Source organism: Nanorana parkeri, unplaced genomic scaffold (assembly GCF_000935625.1).
Source record: "Nanorana parkeri isolate BGI_ZX_2015 unplaced genomic scaffold, ASM93562v1 scaffold104, whole genome shotgun sequence".
NCBI classification, from domain to species: domain Eukaryota; kingdom Metazoa; phylum Chordata; class Amphibia; order Anura; family Dicroglossidae; genus Nanorana; species Nanorana parkeri.
Window position 1 is genome coordinate 1,176,378 of NW_017306372.1, and position 16,688 is coordinate 1,193,065.

At 42.4% G+C, this 16,688-nt stretch overlaps 1 protein-coding gene across 1 annotated transcript in view; it reads right to left on the reverse strand.

The window, feature by feature from the left end:
- Window positions 1–16,688, reverse strand: part of SMAD1 (SMAD family member 1) — a 69,763-nt gene that overhangs the window by 13,703 nt on the left and 39,372 nt on the right. The window contains exons 3-4 of the mRNA XM_018552986.1: window positions 7,011–7,265; window positions 1,786–1,902 (exon numbers count right to left, since the gene is read on the reverse strand). Of these exons, the coding sequence (XP_018408488.1) occupies window positions 1,786–1,902; window positions 7,011–7,265 (372 nt within the window). The remainder of the gene's footprint in view (window positions 1–1,785; window positions 1,903–7,010; window positions 7,266–16,688) is intronic.

Consider the following 16,688-nt stretch of genomic DNA (forward strand, 5'->3'; position numbering starts at 1 on the left):
CTTTGAGTGACATTTCATTACATTCCCTGGGCACAGCGCAGTGCCATTTTGAGTCACTGCCCGCTGTGCTGAAAAATAGTACTGCACAAAACTGCAATTCATGGCGTTGTAGTAGTGTGAACTGTGCCCATATGTGACCAGGCAAATCACCGTGTCTTGTGTTGGGGCTGCAATAGAAAAAGCAGCCAGTGCAGCCCCAACGCATTGAGTGTGAATCAAGCCTATATGCAGACTACCGTATATACTCGAGTATAAGCCGAGATTTTCAGCCCATTTTTTTTGCTGAAAAGTGCCCAACTGATATCAACCTAGAGGAGGCAGTCCATCATTCTACATGAAAGACAACAAAAAATCCTGAGCTGACCTTGTAGTAAAATGCAAGTTACAATAATTTCCGTTATATTTACAATTATTTGCTTTCCACAAAGTCAAAATGCAAAGAGTGCACTTGAAGATGTGAGCAAAGACTCAGAAATAAAAGTAAAATCAAAATGTACCCAAACAGTTGCAGTCACCACACAGCAAGCATCCCCCTGATGCATGTCCGGTCTCTACAGACGCCCAAATTCCAGCATGCGGATATTGATTCCATTTCCTGTGCAGCTCAGGTTCTTTTATTACCCAAGCTTCAGTACTGGCCCATCCTTCTGATAGCCCTTCTCACCACTTACACCACCAATAACTATGTGCCGGTGATGTGCAGCACCAGGCTTTGTCTGCCAGAGAACTAACTTGAAGTTGCCAGCAGAGGGTTCAGGTAAGCTTTTGCCACCCCAGGTTTGCTTTAACCTGCTTCTTCAATAATGGACTGACTTCATTTAAGCATGCTCTCATGTACTAACAAATTGCCTTTTGTGTATTAACTGCCAACGCTGGTCCTTTTGTACAAAATTCAGATTGGGTTAAAATTTGAGTGTTGTGAAAAAGATGCTTTACTTCCCGCAAGCTGTTAGGTTAACACCAGTGGGATGACTGTCTATGATTCAGTGCAACAGTTGTGTACAATGCTGACAGCTTTCTACAAAGGTCCCATGATCGTGTACCTAAGCACATGACCTGCCATGAAATGCTGGGTGTTGAGCAGTGAAGTGAAGAAAGGGAAGTAGGAACAACTTTCGGGCCAAGAGAAAAAAAAAAAAAACAGTTCCCACGGGAACTACATAACAAGTTCCTAAAACAGAAAATGAAAACAGACAACTCTAAATGTGTAACATTCAAATAAAGATATCAGTGTTAAAGCCATCAAATTAAACGTTTCACTTTAAGAGGTAGGGCAAAGGTCGTCTATCCAAGACAACAATGCTCGCATTCATGTAGGAGTTGCTGTATGTCATTATGACAGCAGTGTTTTATTTAAAAAAGAGGATGCAAAGTTCCCAACTCAGCAGAAAAGTCAGAAAGACAAAACTTCACATCAAAAATGTGAGCCATTTCCTCTGGTTATTTAAGGCAAGTGGATACATTTCAGAAATTCTTCTGTTGAGATGTCGGGGAAGGGTGGCTGGAAAGAGTCTGAAACATGCAGCTTATTCCATGACTTTTTAAACAGTAAACTTGTTAAGGGTCTGTCAGAGCCTGGATTATCGGATTACCCAACCCCTTCCAGAATAAGGAGACAACTTTCTTTTTCTAGCTTTAGTCTTATAAAGGGCTGGGCCAGCTTTGTATTGAAAAACTGCTCTGCAGTTTTACTGATGAACACATCAGTAAAACGCCACCCTGCCAGAGAAAGAAAATTGAAAGCATTTATGGACCAGTCTAGGTTTTCAAAACAGGATAAAGTACCTGCTCGATTGATTTCTTGAGAGATGGGAGGCACCATCATGTTTGTATCCATTGGCTGAGAGTTGTCCTGGGTCATCTGATCTTCAGGAGGCATATAAGCTGGAGGAGGGGTGTCCGCTGAAAAACATTTAAACCAGGAAACGACTGAATTAAACACTACCGATAGATTCACCGAAAGTCAACTCCTGTGAGTTGTGACCTGACCTGTGCTCACTGAAAGACTTTTACACAAGCCGAGAACTGAACACAATAAAAATCAAGACACCAACATGTATTTGTTACATGTTCACATTCATATAGCATAACTTTATTAAAAAAAAAAAAACCTGCTGCTTACAGTTCAAGTGCTTTTTACTTGCTTAAAATCCTCCCCAACCCCCCCACATAAGGTTAAGGAGGGGGCTGTGGGAAGTTATGTTTACTCTACTTAACCATGTCTGTACTGAGCTGACAGATCTCATCAGTTGTACGCTAGATTTGAACACAGTCTGTCCTAACAAAGGGTTAACAACTAGAGTTGTATACACATGCTTCTATTGTCTGTGTTCGACCTGCTGCCTGAATGAAGAAACCAGAACAGTTTCCTCCATTAACACTTACGACCAGTGGCCACCATCCACTATCAGAACACCCGAACAGAGTTGGCAGCTCATAGGCTTCTGGCTCTGTTTATCCGACAACTTTCTGACATGCTCCTTCAATCAGCTGATTGAAGGATGCCGGTCAGAAAGGTGCCGACAGCAGCACCCATGCATTTAATTTCACCCTGTTCATCAAGAACCAGCCGAAATTCAAAATGTATATTCCCGGTTTTAGCAGCATTGTATGTCGATGAGAGACGCTCAGTCAGAAAGTGAAAAGTATAGAGTCAAACGGATTGACAAACTGATCAGAGTTGACTAGAAACTTCAAAGACCTTCACCAAAACAAGGTACAACACAAACACAGTGGCGTTTTCTCAAAATTGACTGCAAAAGCAGAATTACACTTTGTGTATATATATATAAATGTCAATTTGGCTGCAAGTGGAAATATACTTACACACTTACAATGTGCTTTTTACGTGCTTAAAAAATGCTTCCTAGCTTCCCTCCTATTTAACGTTAGGGAGGAGGCTGTGGACAATTAGGTTTATGCCAATCACCCTGTACTGTGCTCCATCAGTTGTAAATTAGATCTCTATATATCTGGCAGATCTCTATCAGTTGTAAATTAGATATGAACACGTTCTGTCCTAACAAAGCGTTAAAGACTTAAAAGCATTGTATGTTAAAGAGAAGCAGCTTAGTCTGTCCCTCTACTTTCAAACTGCTCAGAGCAGCCTGGAATCTGCACAAAGGCCTTCCCCAAATAGACAGCAAAAACAGAAAACCTTGTTACAAATTATTTTTCTGTATGCTGTGAACATGTAGTGGGGTTTTACCAAATTTGACTGCAAAAGTGGGACTACACTTTAAAGCCATTTACCAAGTATCAAGAGAGTACAAAAGGGGGACATTTATCAATGCTGTTGCATGGTATACAGCCAGCAGTGAGACAATTTGAGATTTATTTCAAGTATACAGCAAGAGTCAAATTCCTCCCTCTGCTGCACTAAAGTAGCACTGCAACAGAATAAAACCTGACCTGGTCACTTAATTATGCAACTGTTTGAGAGTTTCATCTTCAGTAATTTGGTCCCAGAACTTTGCAAAAAACTGTTGCACTTGACTGCCCTGAAATACATATGCAAAGGTCTGTAAACCTGTTGGACTTTCTGAAAGAGAGGCGGCCTGGTTTGCGACTAATTATGTTGCCAATTTGCTTGATAAAATGTTCCCCATAGTGGTTTTGTACATACCTTATTTTTAGTTAAAAAAAAAAAAAAAGAAAAAAAAAAAAAAAAAAAAACACACACACCACTAAATTCTTTAGTCAAGCTAAGTGAAGTTTTAGTTAAGCTTCTTAACCCCTTTTAGGAGAACCATAATGCTCTAAATCCAGTATCATGTGTGCAGCCTGCATTAAATATTTACTTTTAAAATAAAGATTTTATGCACAGAAAAGAGCATATTAAGATTAAAATAAGATTGGCCCCAAACCATTTGTTTCCCTAAACTAAAAATGTGTCAGTTAGCTTTTGTTGGCTCTTAACCCCTTAAAGACCCATAACGGGATTATTCCGCCATGGGTCCTCAAGGGGTTTTTAAAACAGACTGCCGCCCTCTGTTTACATTTGTAGTGCTGGCAGTCAGCTTTACAATAGAAGCGATTCTGGTGACTCAGCTGCTGCCAGATCGCTTCTACGGGCTGGTAAAGTGCCCCCCACCAATGCACATTACATCACTTCCAGCCCCTGTGCTGTCAGTGCCCCTGAAGCCGAGCAAAAAGCTATTGAAAAGCGATCTGCACTTCAATAGCTTATTTAAAGTGGAAAGTGATTATAGGGGTCTTTTGGAGCCCCAGTATAACTTTAAAGAGGACCTTTCACTGCCAAAATTCTATCACATGGGTGGCAGCCACTATGTGATGACAATTAGAAGAAAAAAAAAAAGTTTTTTTACATTTATTTTAAAAAAGTGTTTAATTGCTCCCATCCCCCACTTTCACGTAAACATGTGTCAAAAAAGACTATTGCGCTACACATGTTGGGTATCACTGCGCACACCAGAGTCACGGCAATAATCCTAGGGCCAATGTTTATGCGTATCTCAAAAGTAACAACTTGTGGGGGCTTTTAAAACATGGTCTATGGACTTTTTGAGGTACTGAATTTTGTAGAAGTTTCACAGTTGCACACAATTTTTAACCTGGGCATGTCAAGTATTTACTTGTTGTAACCTCCTCTTTTCATATTTCAGGAAAAAATGGGTACTATATCGTGCTTTGCGGCATTCAATTTTAAGTGCATTTTTCACTAAATTTTGGGGTTTAATAATAAGTGGTGCTAATATCGTGCAACATAAAAATTTGCAACTGCCGCCATTTTATTCTACAGGGTCTTAACTTTCAGATAATATCATGTTTGGGGGTTTTAAGTAATTTTCAGGCCTAAAATGTGGATTATAAGGAGTGCAAAAAACAAAAAGGCTTTGGTCCTTAAGGGGTTAAAGTGATATTAAAATCAACAGGCGTTTATGTTTGAAATGCTGATTAAATCATGTACAATGGATGCTGTCCCTTGAGGTTTAAAAGTCTTAGCTTCATGAAGAATCAGCTTGGTGCCCCGAGCACTGGCCCTGATATCCTGTTTTAGGGTGGCTCCTTTCCTTTGCAGGGTCCTATGGAGCTACCCTTGTGTGATAAGCTGGGTGTCTCTCTACAAACAGACAAGGCAAGACACTCTTTTCTCTCTCCCCCCCGCATGTCCAAGCCAGTCGATGGAAGTCTGCTCTGCCCTTTGTATATCCCTTAGATGTATGCCCTTAGATATCGAAGAGAAAAACAGTCCTTTAACACTGCTGTGAATACAACTTAAAAAAGGAGAACTATGAGGTGAGTGATTTCCACTCACCTCATAGTTCTAGCCGACCTGTGACAATGAGACTGTCACAGGTCGGCTCAGTAGATCGGGAGGTGAGCGAACAGATACCGGCGTTCACTCACCTCTCGATCCCGTCACGGCTCTCTGCTGTGACAGGAAAGGGGCTGGATTCCCCTCTCCGATCTCCCAGCGCTGACTGACGGAACGGACGGGGGCCTGTAGATAGGCAGAGCCAGCTGTCACTCACGCAGCTGGGCGGATCCCGTCATCTATGTCGGGATCTGCTCCGGCGTCTCAGTATACCGCGAGCTGCAGCTCGCGGTATACTGAGCTTAGGGTAGCGGGAGGACGCTAGTTTGTGTCCTCCCGTTACCCTGAGAACTATGGGTAAAAACACTGACCCCATAGTTCTCCTTTAACATGACTTCAGCCAAAACCAACTTTTGTTTTGGTTAGAGTGGTCAAGCAATATAACCCCTGTTGGGTTTTTACAGCTATGCAGACCCCTGCTGGATTGTGCGGTCAGAACGCCTGGGGAGGGCAGGGTGGATGCGATGGGGATCGCTTTCTGTCTAAAAGGTTGCGCGGTTTCTCCACCAATTGCATTCTCTAATAGAGCGTTAACCCCCACTTACTTTCAAGGGCTTTTAAAAACATTTAAAATCTGCTACAAACTAGTGGCCAATAGATGTATGGATAATTTACACATACAAGCCTCCTAAACATTCCTTTAATTTAATCCGACACATCCCATCTGACATTTAGTCAAAGATGTTACCAGGAAAAGCTCTTTAACAGACAATACTACCGGAGGAACATTACTAAGCAAGCACAACCACAACGCTGACATTCAGTTCAGTTTAATAGTGTGTTCTGCGCGTACATACAGTATATCTCCAATATATAGCCAAATGGATTTAACAAGAATGTCCATTTATTGTTGTAGCAGCCTGTCCATAATAGCATAATGACAGTCCAAGAGCTCAAATATACAGCAATGGATGGACTTGGCTCTACTGCAAAAATGTCCGCGAGCTGGGATTTACCCTTTCAATATTTAAAAATTAGAGTGTTAGGCATGAGATGAACCTCACATCAAAAAAAAAAAAAAAAAAAAAAAAAAGGGCTTTACATATACATTAAGTTAAATTATATAACATGTGCATTGTTTGTCTGAAACAAAATGACTCAGCTCAACTATGGGGGTTTGGGCAAGAAAAGACCACCACAAAAAAAAAAAAAAAAAAAAAAAAAAAAAAAAAAGGGTCTTACATATGCATTACAGAGAGCGTTTTCTAAGGGCCCCATTTACAAGTGTGTTGGGCTGAATTGGGATACGTGGTCTAACTCAAATCACGAGTCGAAGTCCATTGCTTCCAGTAGGCCCAGTTCACACCAATGTGTTGCCATGGTGTGTGCTGGGATTAAAATGGAACATTTAAATGGAGTGCTATGTGTTGCAATCGTTTACAATGTATCCCAGCACACTGCAATCCTCCATAACGAAAGAAAAAAGTACTCTATTTTGACTGAAATCTGCACATCAACTTAACCAACACAGATGTCAGCACACAAACCCATGTGCATTTAGCGCAAGTTGAGCAAATGGTGTGAATTTAGCCTTAAGAGGCAGCTATGGCACATGTTAAAAGGCACTATTATCTAAATATGCATTCATATCACATTTGCAGCTATGGCAATAGAAAAACTGGCAGCAATTAATTGTTTCTAGCATGCTCTAATAGAAAAAGCAAAAACATACCTGGGATTTGGAAGGGACTTCCTGGATCTGAACTTGCTGGAGAGTGGGGATAGGTACTGCTACTTCCCGGAGAATTTGGATAACTGCTGTTGGGCGAGTGTGGAAACGGGTGGCTGTTCGGCTGCTGGAAAGAATCTGGAAAAGTGGCGTTGTGTGGCATGTGTGGCTCGCTGGGCTCCATGGTACGAAACTGAGCCAGAAGACTATGCTGGGGGTTGTACTCGCTGTGTCTTGGAACAAGGACTGGAGGGAGTACTACAAGAGAAAAAAAAAAAAAAACACATTTTCAATTTATGAACATTTAAATTGAAACTCTATGTAAAAAGCTAAACACTTTGAAGTAAATACATGAGCGGTTTTACCCACCAAAACCTTTTTATTTTGTCTATTCAGTTATAGGATTCTCCCAATTACAGCACAGCCCACATTCTCATAGGTACAGCCACTCCATGCAAGCATTACAGAGATTAAGCCTGCGGCGTAGGGCCAGCTTTAAAGTATTGCTGGGTGTAACTGTGCCTGTGCCGTCCAATAGGCATCAGAGTTAAGCATGCCATACACCTATAGATCTGCAAATTTTCTCTGGTCAGATGGAAAAAGTGCAACAGATTCCTCCATCTACGCTAAACTGTGCGGGTGGAGGAATCTCCCACTGGGCCAAGCTTCAGTATCTTGCTAGTCGGCCCCGCTGACTCTCAAACTACCTGAACAATGGCTGCCTCCAATCAGAAGCATTCGTGAACCGAGGTACCACTGTATATATTCCTAAAACCAAAACGGACTGATGATCAAGGGTGCCCAAATGACGAGACTGGCTGTTAGTATTTAAATGGTATACTTAAGGTTTGATTTTAGCCTTAGAAACATGTTTAACTTGATTTTTACATTTCTAATCTAAAAGGAAAACATAAGCAAAATGAAAACATGTACAACTCAAAGCAAAGGAAAAGCTTTCAGTACTGAGTTACAAATCAAGTAGTGACACCACACCCAGCCAAATGACAGTGTGCCACAAAATTGCTTTTAGTACTGAGGGTCATTTTTAGCTGTAGTTATTCCTATATTTAGGTTCTATATACACTTGCTTTCCATTCATACTTGTTTATACTGGCCTAAATAAATCCTGTCTGGACAGTAGGCAGATACAAAAAACACACTATTTGTAATGGTGAAGTTGCCACCAACATCAAGGTGGTGAAATAAGGGAAAATAGAGAACGGAATACAAAAAGAAAAAAAAAAATGTACAAAAATCCCATTTACTTGCTTTCATACTGTAAAAACCTGTTTCTGGAATCCATTGAGAGGAAAAGGAATTCAGACACTGACGAGCTACTGTCGAGAGGAAGAATAGACACTGGCAAGCAAAAAAAAAAAAGTTGTGGGAAAGCCCAGGACAACCTCTACCACTCCTGTCATGCAAATGTGTGGCAAAGCAATACCAAGAGCATGAACATAAAACACAGAGGGGGTGGTGCCGGAGGCCCTCAATGGACTCTAAGTAAAGGATTTCACACACAAAAAGATATTAGATTTCCTTCTCGTCCATAGGAGTGGCACAGGAATTCAGATATTGTTGCCACGTCCATAAATAAGTCCATCTGAAGGGGTGGCAACATAGAAACAATCTCCTCCAGGCACAACAAAAACGGAACTGGCGCATGGTTAGCAGACCACAGACTGCATGTAAGAACGACACCTAAATCTGAAACCTGACGAGGCAGAGAACTTGGCCTAAAGGGGGAGCAGACAACAAAATGGAGTCAACTAGATGCTCCTGGCCATGAAGAGAAGGGTAAGCACATGTTGTAATCTTAGGAGTTAGAACTTTTTTCCTTCAAAATCTCCATTAAGATGGTAGTAGATTGTCTAAAGTGATTTATGCTAGAGCTACACCGATATATCGGTCAAAAATGGAACATCTGGCAAAATGCCCAAAGTGCCATTTTCTGGCCGATATAGCAGTGCATCCATTCTTACTCTCCTCACCATTGGGCGCTGCTCTGTGTCCCAGCGAGGAGGTCGGGGGTGGCCGAGTGCTGCGGGAGGAGAGCGCCGTGATCGGCCAGCGTCTCTCCTCCCCTCATGGCTCAGCCTCCTATCACAGCTCAGAGGAGAGCAGTGTGGGTGGAGATAGCTTGCAGTGCTGTCACAGGAGGTTGAGCTCCGCTCGCTCAGCCTTCTGTGACAGCTGTCAAGATGGAGAGCGAGTACAAACTCAGCGATCAGTGATTGCTGTGGTAATATATAATTGAGGACATAGTATGGTTACTGTGTCCTCAATTATGAATGAATGGGAGTGATCCACATCACCTCCTGTTGATTCATGATTGTGGACATGGTAAATGTACTATCTCCACATGTTATGAACAGGAACACTCAGTATAGAGGATTCCTGTTCATTTATAACAGGGGCTGCAAAAAAAAAAAAAAAAAGAGATCGACTCAGTGTACTCAATCTTTCTATTTTAAAAAGGGAAATATCAGGGGTCTGTTTAGACCCCCAATATTCTCCAGAAGCCCCTAAAAGTAATACAAATATTTGAAAAAATTAAAATATTTTTAAAAAAGTACGAATAAAAAAAACATTTTCGGACATTTATTTTGTTTGTTTTGAAATGTTTGTTTCGGTGCACTTCTAATTTATACTAACATATTCCCAACATAAGGCGGCCAAGATGGCCAGCAATTAGGCTATTATCAAAAGGGATGGCACTAAGACCACTAAGTCACTAGAGAACGGTGTATACCAAGTTCATAGGGAAAATGTGCTTTATGTTCTTCCTTGTGAAATCGATTCATAAAATTTAACACTAGGGATGCACAAATACTGAGTATTTGGGCAAGTACTCGCACTTGCCCAAATACTCCGATATTTACCCCCCCGATGCCGGAACTTCCGCTCAGAGGGAGATTTCCTCTGAATGGCAGTGCCGCAAGGTAACACGGAGCTGGCTTCCCGGCCAATTAGGAAAACCGTACAGCGGGTAATAATCCAGCTTCCTAATTGGCCAAAAAGCCGGCTCCATGCTGCATCACCTGGTGACTGGCCGCCCGGCTTTCTGATTGGCTAGCTGCCCGACCAAGCAGGAAGCCGGGCAGTGAGTCATTACACGCTGCCTGGCTTCCTTAAAAATGGGACTTCCGGTATTGGTGCATCCCTACTACGTACAATTATATGGAGGAGCAGCAGCTTCTATGTTAAATGCTTTTCCACTCACTTTTGAAGCAATTTTGCCAACATTTTCCTGTTGCTTGCATTAGTTAAGTGGAGCCAAGAACTTTTTTCTTTTACTAAAATCATTAGGGACCACCCAAAGTGGTCAATACATAGGAGATGATAGATTTAAACACAAACTCGCGTTGCAGAACTGTGTATGGTGCAGCTGCTATGGATGCCTCCCCCTGTTCACTGAACTGAAAAGTGTTTTGTACATGCACAGTCACTGCAGAGATGAGAGCAGAACGTGGGTGGGCAAGAACTAACGTGTGTTGGATGCTACAGATTCCTGCTTTTATACCTTCCCCACTTCTCTAATTTTAGACAAGGCCCACAATTTTATCTAACAGCTGATGTATAATTTGCTAATTATACATGTGGAGCAGCCAGACTAGTGCACAGCCTTAACAGCTGAAAAGGAGGCAGCCATGAAAGTATGAAAATGGATGTTTGTGTCGCTGCCCAGCATGGTGCAATTCAACAGGCGCTAATATTATATGTTTTATTGAGCGTGGTAGCGAGATTAAAAAAAAAACATAACATCTTCAGATTAATACATTTGTAAAAATTGTATAAATTATAATCCAATTACCATTTGCAAGCCTGTGACTTCTGCAAGAAATTTTTAGATTTTTCTGCAGCAAGGAAAAATGTTTTCATTGCACTGTGCAATCTAAGGACAGAGTCACAATTTTGGATTGCAGTATAGATTTTTCATAGCACATGTAAAAATGTGTTATAGGACCACTCACCAATGTAAAAGTATAAATGTGCTGTGGGGTGCCATTTTGCCTGGCACACCAATGTGCATATACAGTACAAAACCACCGCACACTGTAGCACAACACAAAAATGAATACTTTGTACTTGTGTGTTGTGAAAAATAGTGAGGCCACACCGTTCATGCAGTAAAGTAGTACTGGAGGCTTTTTTATTTCTCATAAATAAATCTGTCTTCACCAATTCAGCACATTAAAATGATTGTGCCACAGAATGTCTAGCAATACTTACCTTTTTTAAATTTTGTTTTAGATGCAACCTCCGAGTCCCTCTGCACTGCTTCCCTAAACTTTTGGTCTCGTATGTGCATTCACAGTAACCTTCCTTGGGACTACATGTCCCATTATTCAAAGTGTTACTGTGAATGCACATTCCTTGCAATTCCGCGTGATTTTATTACATCTGGGTTGCCTGTGCCTGTCCCTGCAGTTATGCCACCACTTGTACTCTTCCTGGGAGCGCACAGAAGAGGGTGGCCCTGGTGGGCCTCCATAGATACAAAACACAAAAATTCCCCAGCCTCAGCCTGCCAGATCCCTGCAGGCCTGGAAATCAGCCTTACAAAATAAGGCCAGCTATTGGGGAGTGGGTTTAAAAGGAAGGCTGCAGATGCAGAAATGCAACAAGGGATTCTCCACCAAGTTATGTTTTGCTTGGGGGGGATCAAATACTTATTTTACTCAATGAACTCCAACTCAGTTTATAACCTTTGTATTGTGTGTTTTCTGGATTTTGGTTGATATTCTGTCTCTATCATTTAAAATACACCCATGATAAAAATGAGACCTTTCATTTCTTTGTAGGTGGGCAAACTTACAAAATCTGCAGGGCATCAAATAATTTTCCTCACTGTATATTTTGGATGGTGGCTATTTGGGAAACATTTATGTTGTGCATTTAATTGTCATTCGCTTAAAAAAAGGTAACTTGTGTTTCACAGAGATGCAATATTACCATGCTCAAACTCAATAGGACAAGCACTCGAACATATGAACATTCAAGGTCAAGACATCCATACATGGGAGATAAAAGTGTATTACATGCAAAATAAATGCACATATTCATAAACTTTTTTTTAAAAAGGTGCATTCCCCCCCCCCATTGAGTCAGTATAGCATTGCAATGATCAGTGGATCATGAATACAATGCTCTGGCTCCTGCAGACTCTTCCTCCAGTCCCAGACAGGAGGAAGAATGGATAGACTACAAGAGCAGTGACATTACTACTACTAAGGATCTCTGCATGAATGGTGCGGTTGTGTGGGCAGAGCCACACACTGCCGCACCAAATTCAAATTGTGGGGAGGTGGATGAAGCAGGATAGGAGTGGGGGGGCTGGAGATGTGACTGTTACACCCTGAATATGGGTGTGCCATCAAACATGCTATCAAAAGTAAACTTGGCCTTTACCACTGACCCCTCAAACATTTTAGGGAGTTGGAATAAATCCATTTTCGCAGAGTTTCTGAAACAAATGCAGAAGGCCTATATAGCAAAAAGGGGGCTGCAATATACAGCTGTGATTTCATACCCTTCAACAGGCCTCCCAACAGTTGTAGAGAGATTTTATTGTGTGCCGAGCTTCCCTGAATGTTTATATTATGTCTACTTGTGTAAATTGGAGAAAATCCCAGAACAACCAAACTGTGTGCTGACTTCCAAAACTGCGTCTACCACACCTATACATTGTGACACACAAGCAAATGTGCCATTTGCCTTGTTTTGCAGATTACATTATATTCTATTCCTTAAATACAGCCAAATGTCTGGACACACAACTGAAATTAGTAATGGTACAGAAAGCTTCCATTAAGTTCAACAAAAAACAAAGAAAGAGTGAGACTGCTATTGCTGGCCTCTCTTGCAGAAGATGCTAGATGACTGGCTATTGTGCACCATGTTCATTTTAATACTTTGAGCCAGTGACCTGGATGAAAAATGCAGATAAGGACTTTTAGGCCCCAGTCACACCTAGGCACTTTGTCGCAAGCTATAAAACGCCTGTTGCTCAAAAAAGTTCCTGAGCTTCTTTGGGTTTTTTTTGCACGTTTGGCCCCATAGACTTCAATAGAAAACCCTGAAACCAATATTTTAATGCGCGTTTCCACATTGACCGCAATGTTATTAATCTGCCAGCCAAGACAAAACTTCATTTGTGCGTCTAACATGCCTAAAAATTTGCTACAAACAAGCCAAAAAAAGCTGTATAGCTGGAAAGTGCGCAATCTGCCCAGAAAAAGCGCACTTGGAGTTTTTGCGGAATGCGCTTTTTCGTACCTCGTGAACTTTGTACAGTGGAATTCATTTTTTACGTTTAGCATGTTTCTGCATGAAAACCACTAATGTGTGAACGGAGCCTACAATAAAGCCCATCGTTGGTATATGTAAAACCTACTTTACTTTGAGCCACTCCAAACATCTTGCAGTCAAACTGACTGCAAGATGTTTGGAGCCCTGTGATGCCACAAGGTAGAAGAAAAAAAGGTATATCTTGCAGCAGGAACCAAGCAAGCTAAAAACCCGACCCTCTGCAGAGGGCGAGGGAGCATTGGGACTATATTTGCATCACATGATCAGCTTTCAGTATATGCACAGCAATGGCAAACTGACCAGTAACCCAATTCAAGCAATGTGTAGCACTGGTTGTTTCAATCAATAGTTTTTTGAAAGCATGGCGGTGCCATTAAAAAGGAGAACTATGGGGTTAGAGCTTTTCCCCATAGTTCTCCTTAGGGTAACGGGAGGACACAAACTAGCGTCCTCCAGTCACCCTAAGCTCAGTATACCGCGAGCTACAGCTCGTGGTATACTGAGACGCCACAGCTGAAACGGATCCCGACAATTATGTCTGGATCCACCCAGCTGCGTGAGTGACAGCTGGCTCTGCCTATCTAGGAAGTAGAGCCAGCTGTACCCACCCCCTCCCGTTCCGCCAGTCAGCCCTGAAGGATCGGAGCGGGGAATCCAGCCCTCCCCCTGTCACGGCAGAGAGCCGTGACAGGATCGAGAGGCGAGCGAACGCCGGTATGTGTTCGCTCACTTCACGATCTACTGAGCCGACCTGTGACAGTCTCATTGTCACAGGTCGGCTAGAACTATGAGGTGAGTGAAAAGCACTCACCGCATAGTTCTCTTTTAAATTTATTTACAAATAGAGCCAAGATAGAACGAATGCTGCAAAAGGCTTTTACCAGCAAGAATGGCAGATTTAGGCCTGGTTCACAGTCACACCTAGGCGTTTTTGAGCAGTAAGTAAAGAGCTTTTAAATGCCCAAAACAAGAAATCCCATGATTTTCAATGGCCCCTGTTCACACCTGAACATGAAAATGCAAGCAGGAAAGAAAAAAAAGAAAAAGAAAAATGCACATTTTAATGCGCGTTTGTACGCAATTTTGTCCATTCAACGCAATGTTTCTTAAGCTGCCAGTCAAAACACGCATCTTCACGCACATAAAAAATGTGCCAAACCCGCATAAACATACAAATAACCGCACACTGAACCCACAAAAATTATGCCGCCTAGGTGTGAACCAGGCCTCACAATTACCAACATGGGATTGAAAAAGCCCCATTAACCGTTATTTATCCACTGTTCACATGGCAAAAGCTCTCATGTTATGCTCAGTCAGGTTTATGTACAGCCAAAAAAAAACATCTGTATACCTGTATAGACGAAATCTATACAAAAAAGGAAGGAATTTCCCTCAGACAGTTTTCACAACAGTTACCCTTTCAGAAGATTTAGGCCTCATTCACACTGCGTTAACTTTGTGTACACAGCCGTCTCGGGCCGTTCCAGGGAGGGACAAGTGCTGCATGTAGCAGTCTGTTGTTCCATATGGGAGGAAGCGGCCATACGCACACCCGAACTGCACATCCGTGCGGGTTCGGGCGTCCGTGCTCGGACGCAGACAGGTACCATCAACTCATACTCCTAGAATTGCCTAATTTTTAGAGTGCAAGACATTTTCAACCTAAAGTCATTTGGATGTTGAAAAGTTGTGAAAATGAAACTACTTTTCCAAGAAGCATGTCAGTCCATTTTTGTTTTGCAAAGGACTTTTCATAGAAAAAGGTGCCCACTCAGGTCTTGAAAAGAGGGCAAACTGGATCTAAATCAGGATAGGAGAAGTGGCAAGAGGCCCAGATCAGTAACTGCAGAAAGGATAAGTACTGGCATTGTTGATCCATCCTTCTAGAAATGGCCGTCATGCTGACCCCCTTGCTTCACTTTTATTGAACGCATGCATGTGCCCATGCTGTGTATGCATATAGTCATCTATAAGGCTGGGTTCACACCTGGGCGTACGGAATACGTGCGTTTGACACGTTTACGAGGGCTATCCGGCTGTATCCTAATGGATACGCGCGGCAAATACACCCCAAAGAAGCTCCTGTACTTCTTTGGGCGTAGGGCGTTTTTCAGCGCATCCCTACACGCCGTAAAATGCCCAGGTGGGAACCATGCCCATAGGCAAATTGTACCAGGCCTAAGTGTTTGTGAAAAAGGATCAAAGTATGTACCAAGTCAAACGCAGGGATTATTCAACTAGTAATGATTGTCATAAGTGATACGCTCCTATAGACTGAACACTGAAAACAATTTGTAACAAGACTAGACAAACAAGGGTTAAACAAAGTTACATGAAAATCTCACTGTATAGTCGACTTGGGTTTTGCTCATCGTAGGACAGGGATGGCCAAACTCTGGCCCTCCAGCTGTAGTGAAACTACAAATCCCATGAAGCATCTCTCCGGGAGCCATGTCTGTGGCTGTGAGAATCTTGCAATGCCTCATGGGATTTGTAGTTCCACCACAGCTGGAGGGCCGGAGTTTGGCCACCGATGTCTTTGAAAGCTAATGGCTGCATGTCCTAAGAGCTAACAGTAACTGCATTCCTCACACCCATCAAGGCATGTTACAGTCAAGCATCCCATACGTTTAGAATAGGCTGCCAAAGCACCACAACAAGTTTTTAAACAGCCCTGCAGCAAATTTTCAATGCAGAGCTCTGACAAAGCACAGATGGCTCACATCCATGCATCACAGCGTGCTGGCTAGGTGTGCTGCGGTGCCATTCAAAATTAATGGAAACCATAAGGTATTGCTCATGCCAGCTACTACACTTGTCCAAGTGGCTAGTGTAGTAACTGACTTGTGTCGTGGGCTTGTGTCTTAGTCAATGACCGTGCTCCTCTCCAGATGCTGACATTCACAGCAACACAAGGCAACAATTAGTTCTCCAATCTCACTACCACGAAAGATATGGCTGGCAAGCGGGTCTGGGCTCAGTCAGCTAGTTTTTTTTTTCAGTACACAAAGAAACAGAGGCGGCACAAGGCTACAATATTATATAGTGGGCTGGCAGAATGTAGAGGGGCTTCAGTGCTGGCTGTAACTCCCTCATAAGAATGCCCATAAATTAAGCTTCAGCCTGGGAAGGCACTACAGCCAGCACTGACAAAACACTGCAGATTGGAATGGGATTTTGTAATATGCACTGGGTCCCCTGGGGGATTTAGGAAGCATTTTCAAACTCTGAAGATACTACTTTCAGCAAAAATCTATCATTCCTAAATTGCCTGGCATTCAGATTTAGAAGCTTTAAATAGAACTGAACTTAAAACAAGGTAGAACACCCTTAACACCAACCTCCCCCCCCCCCCCCCCCCCCCCC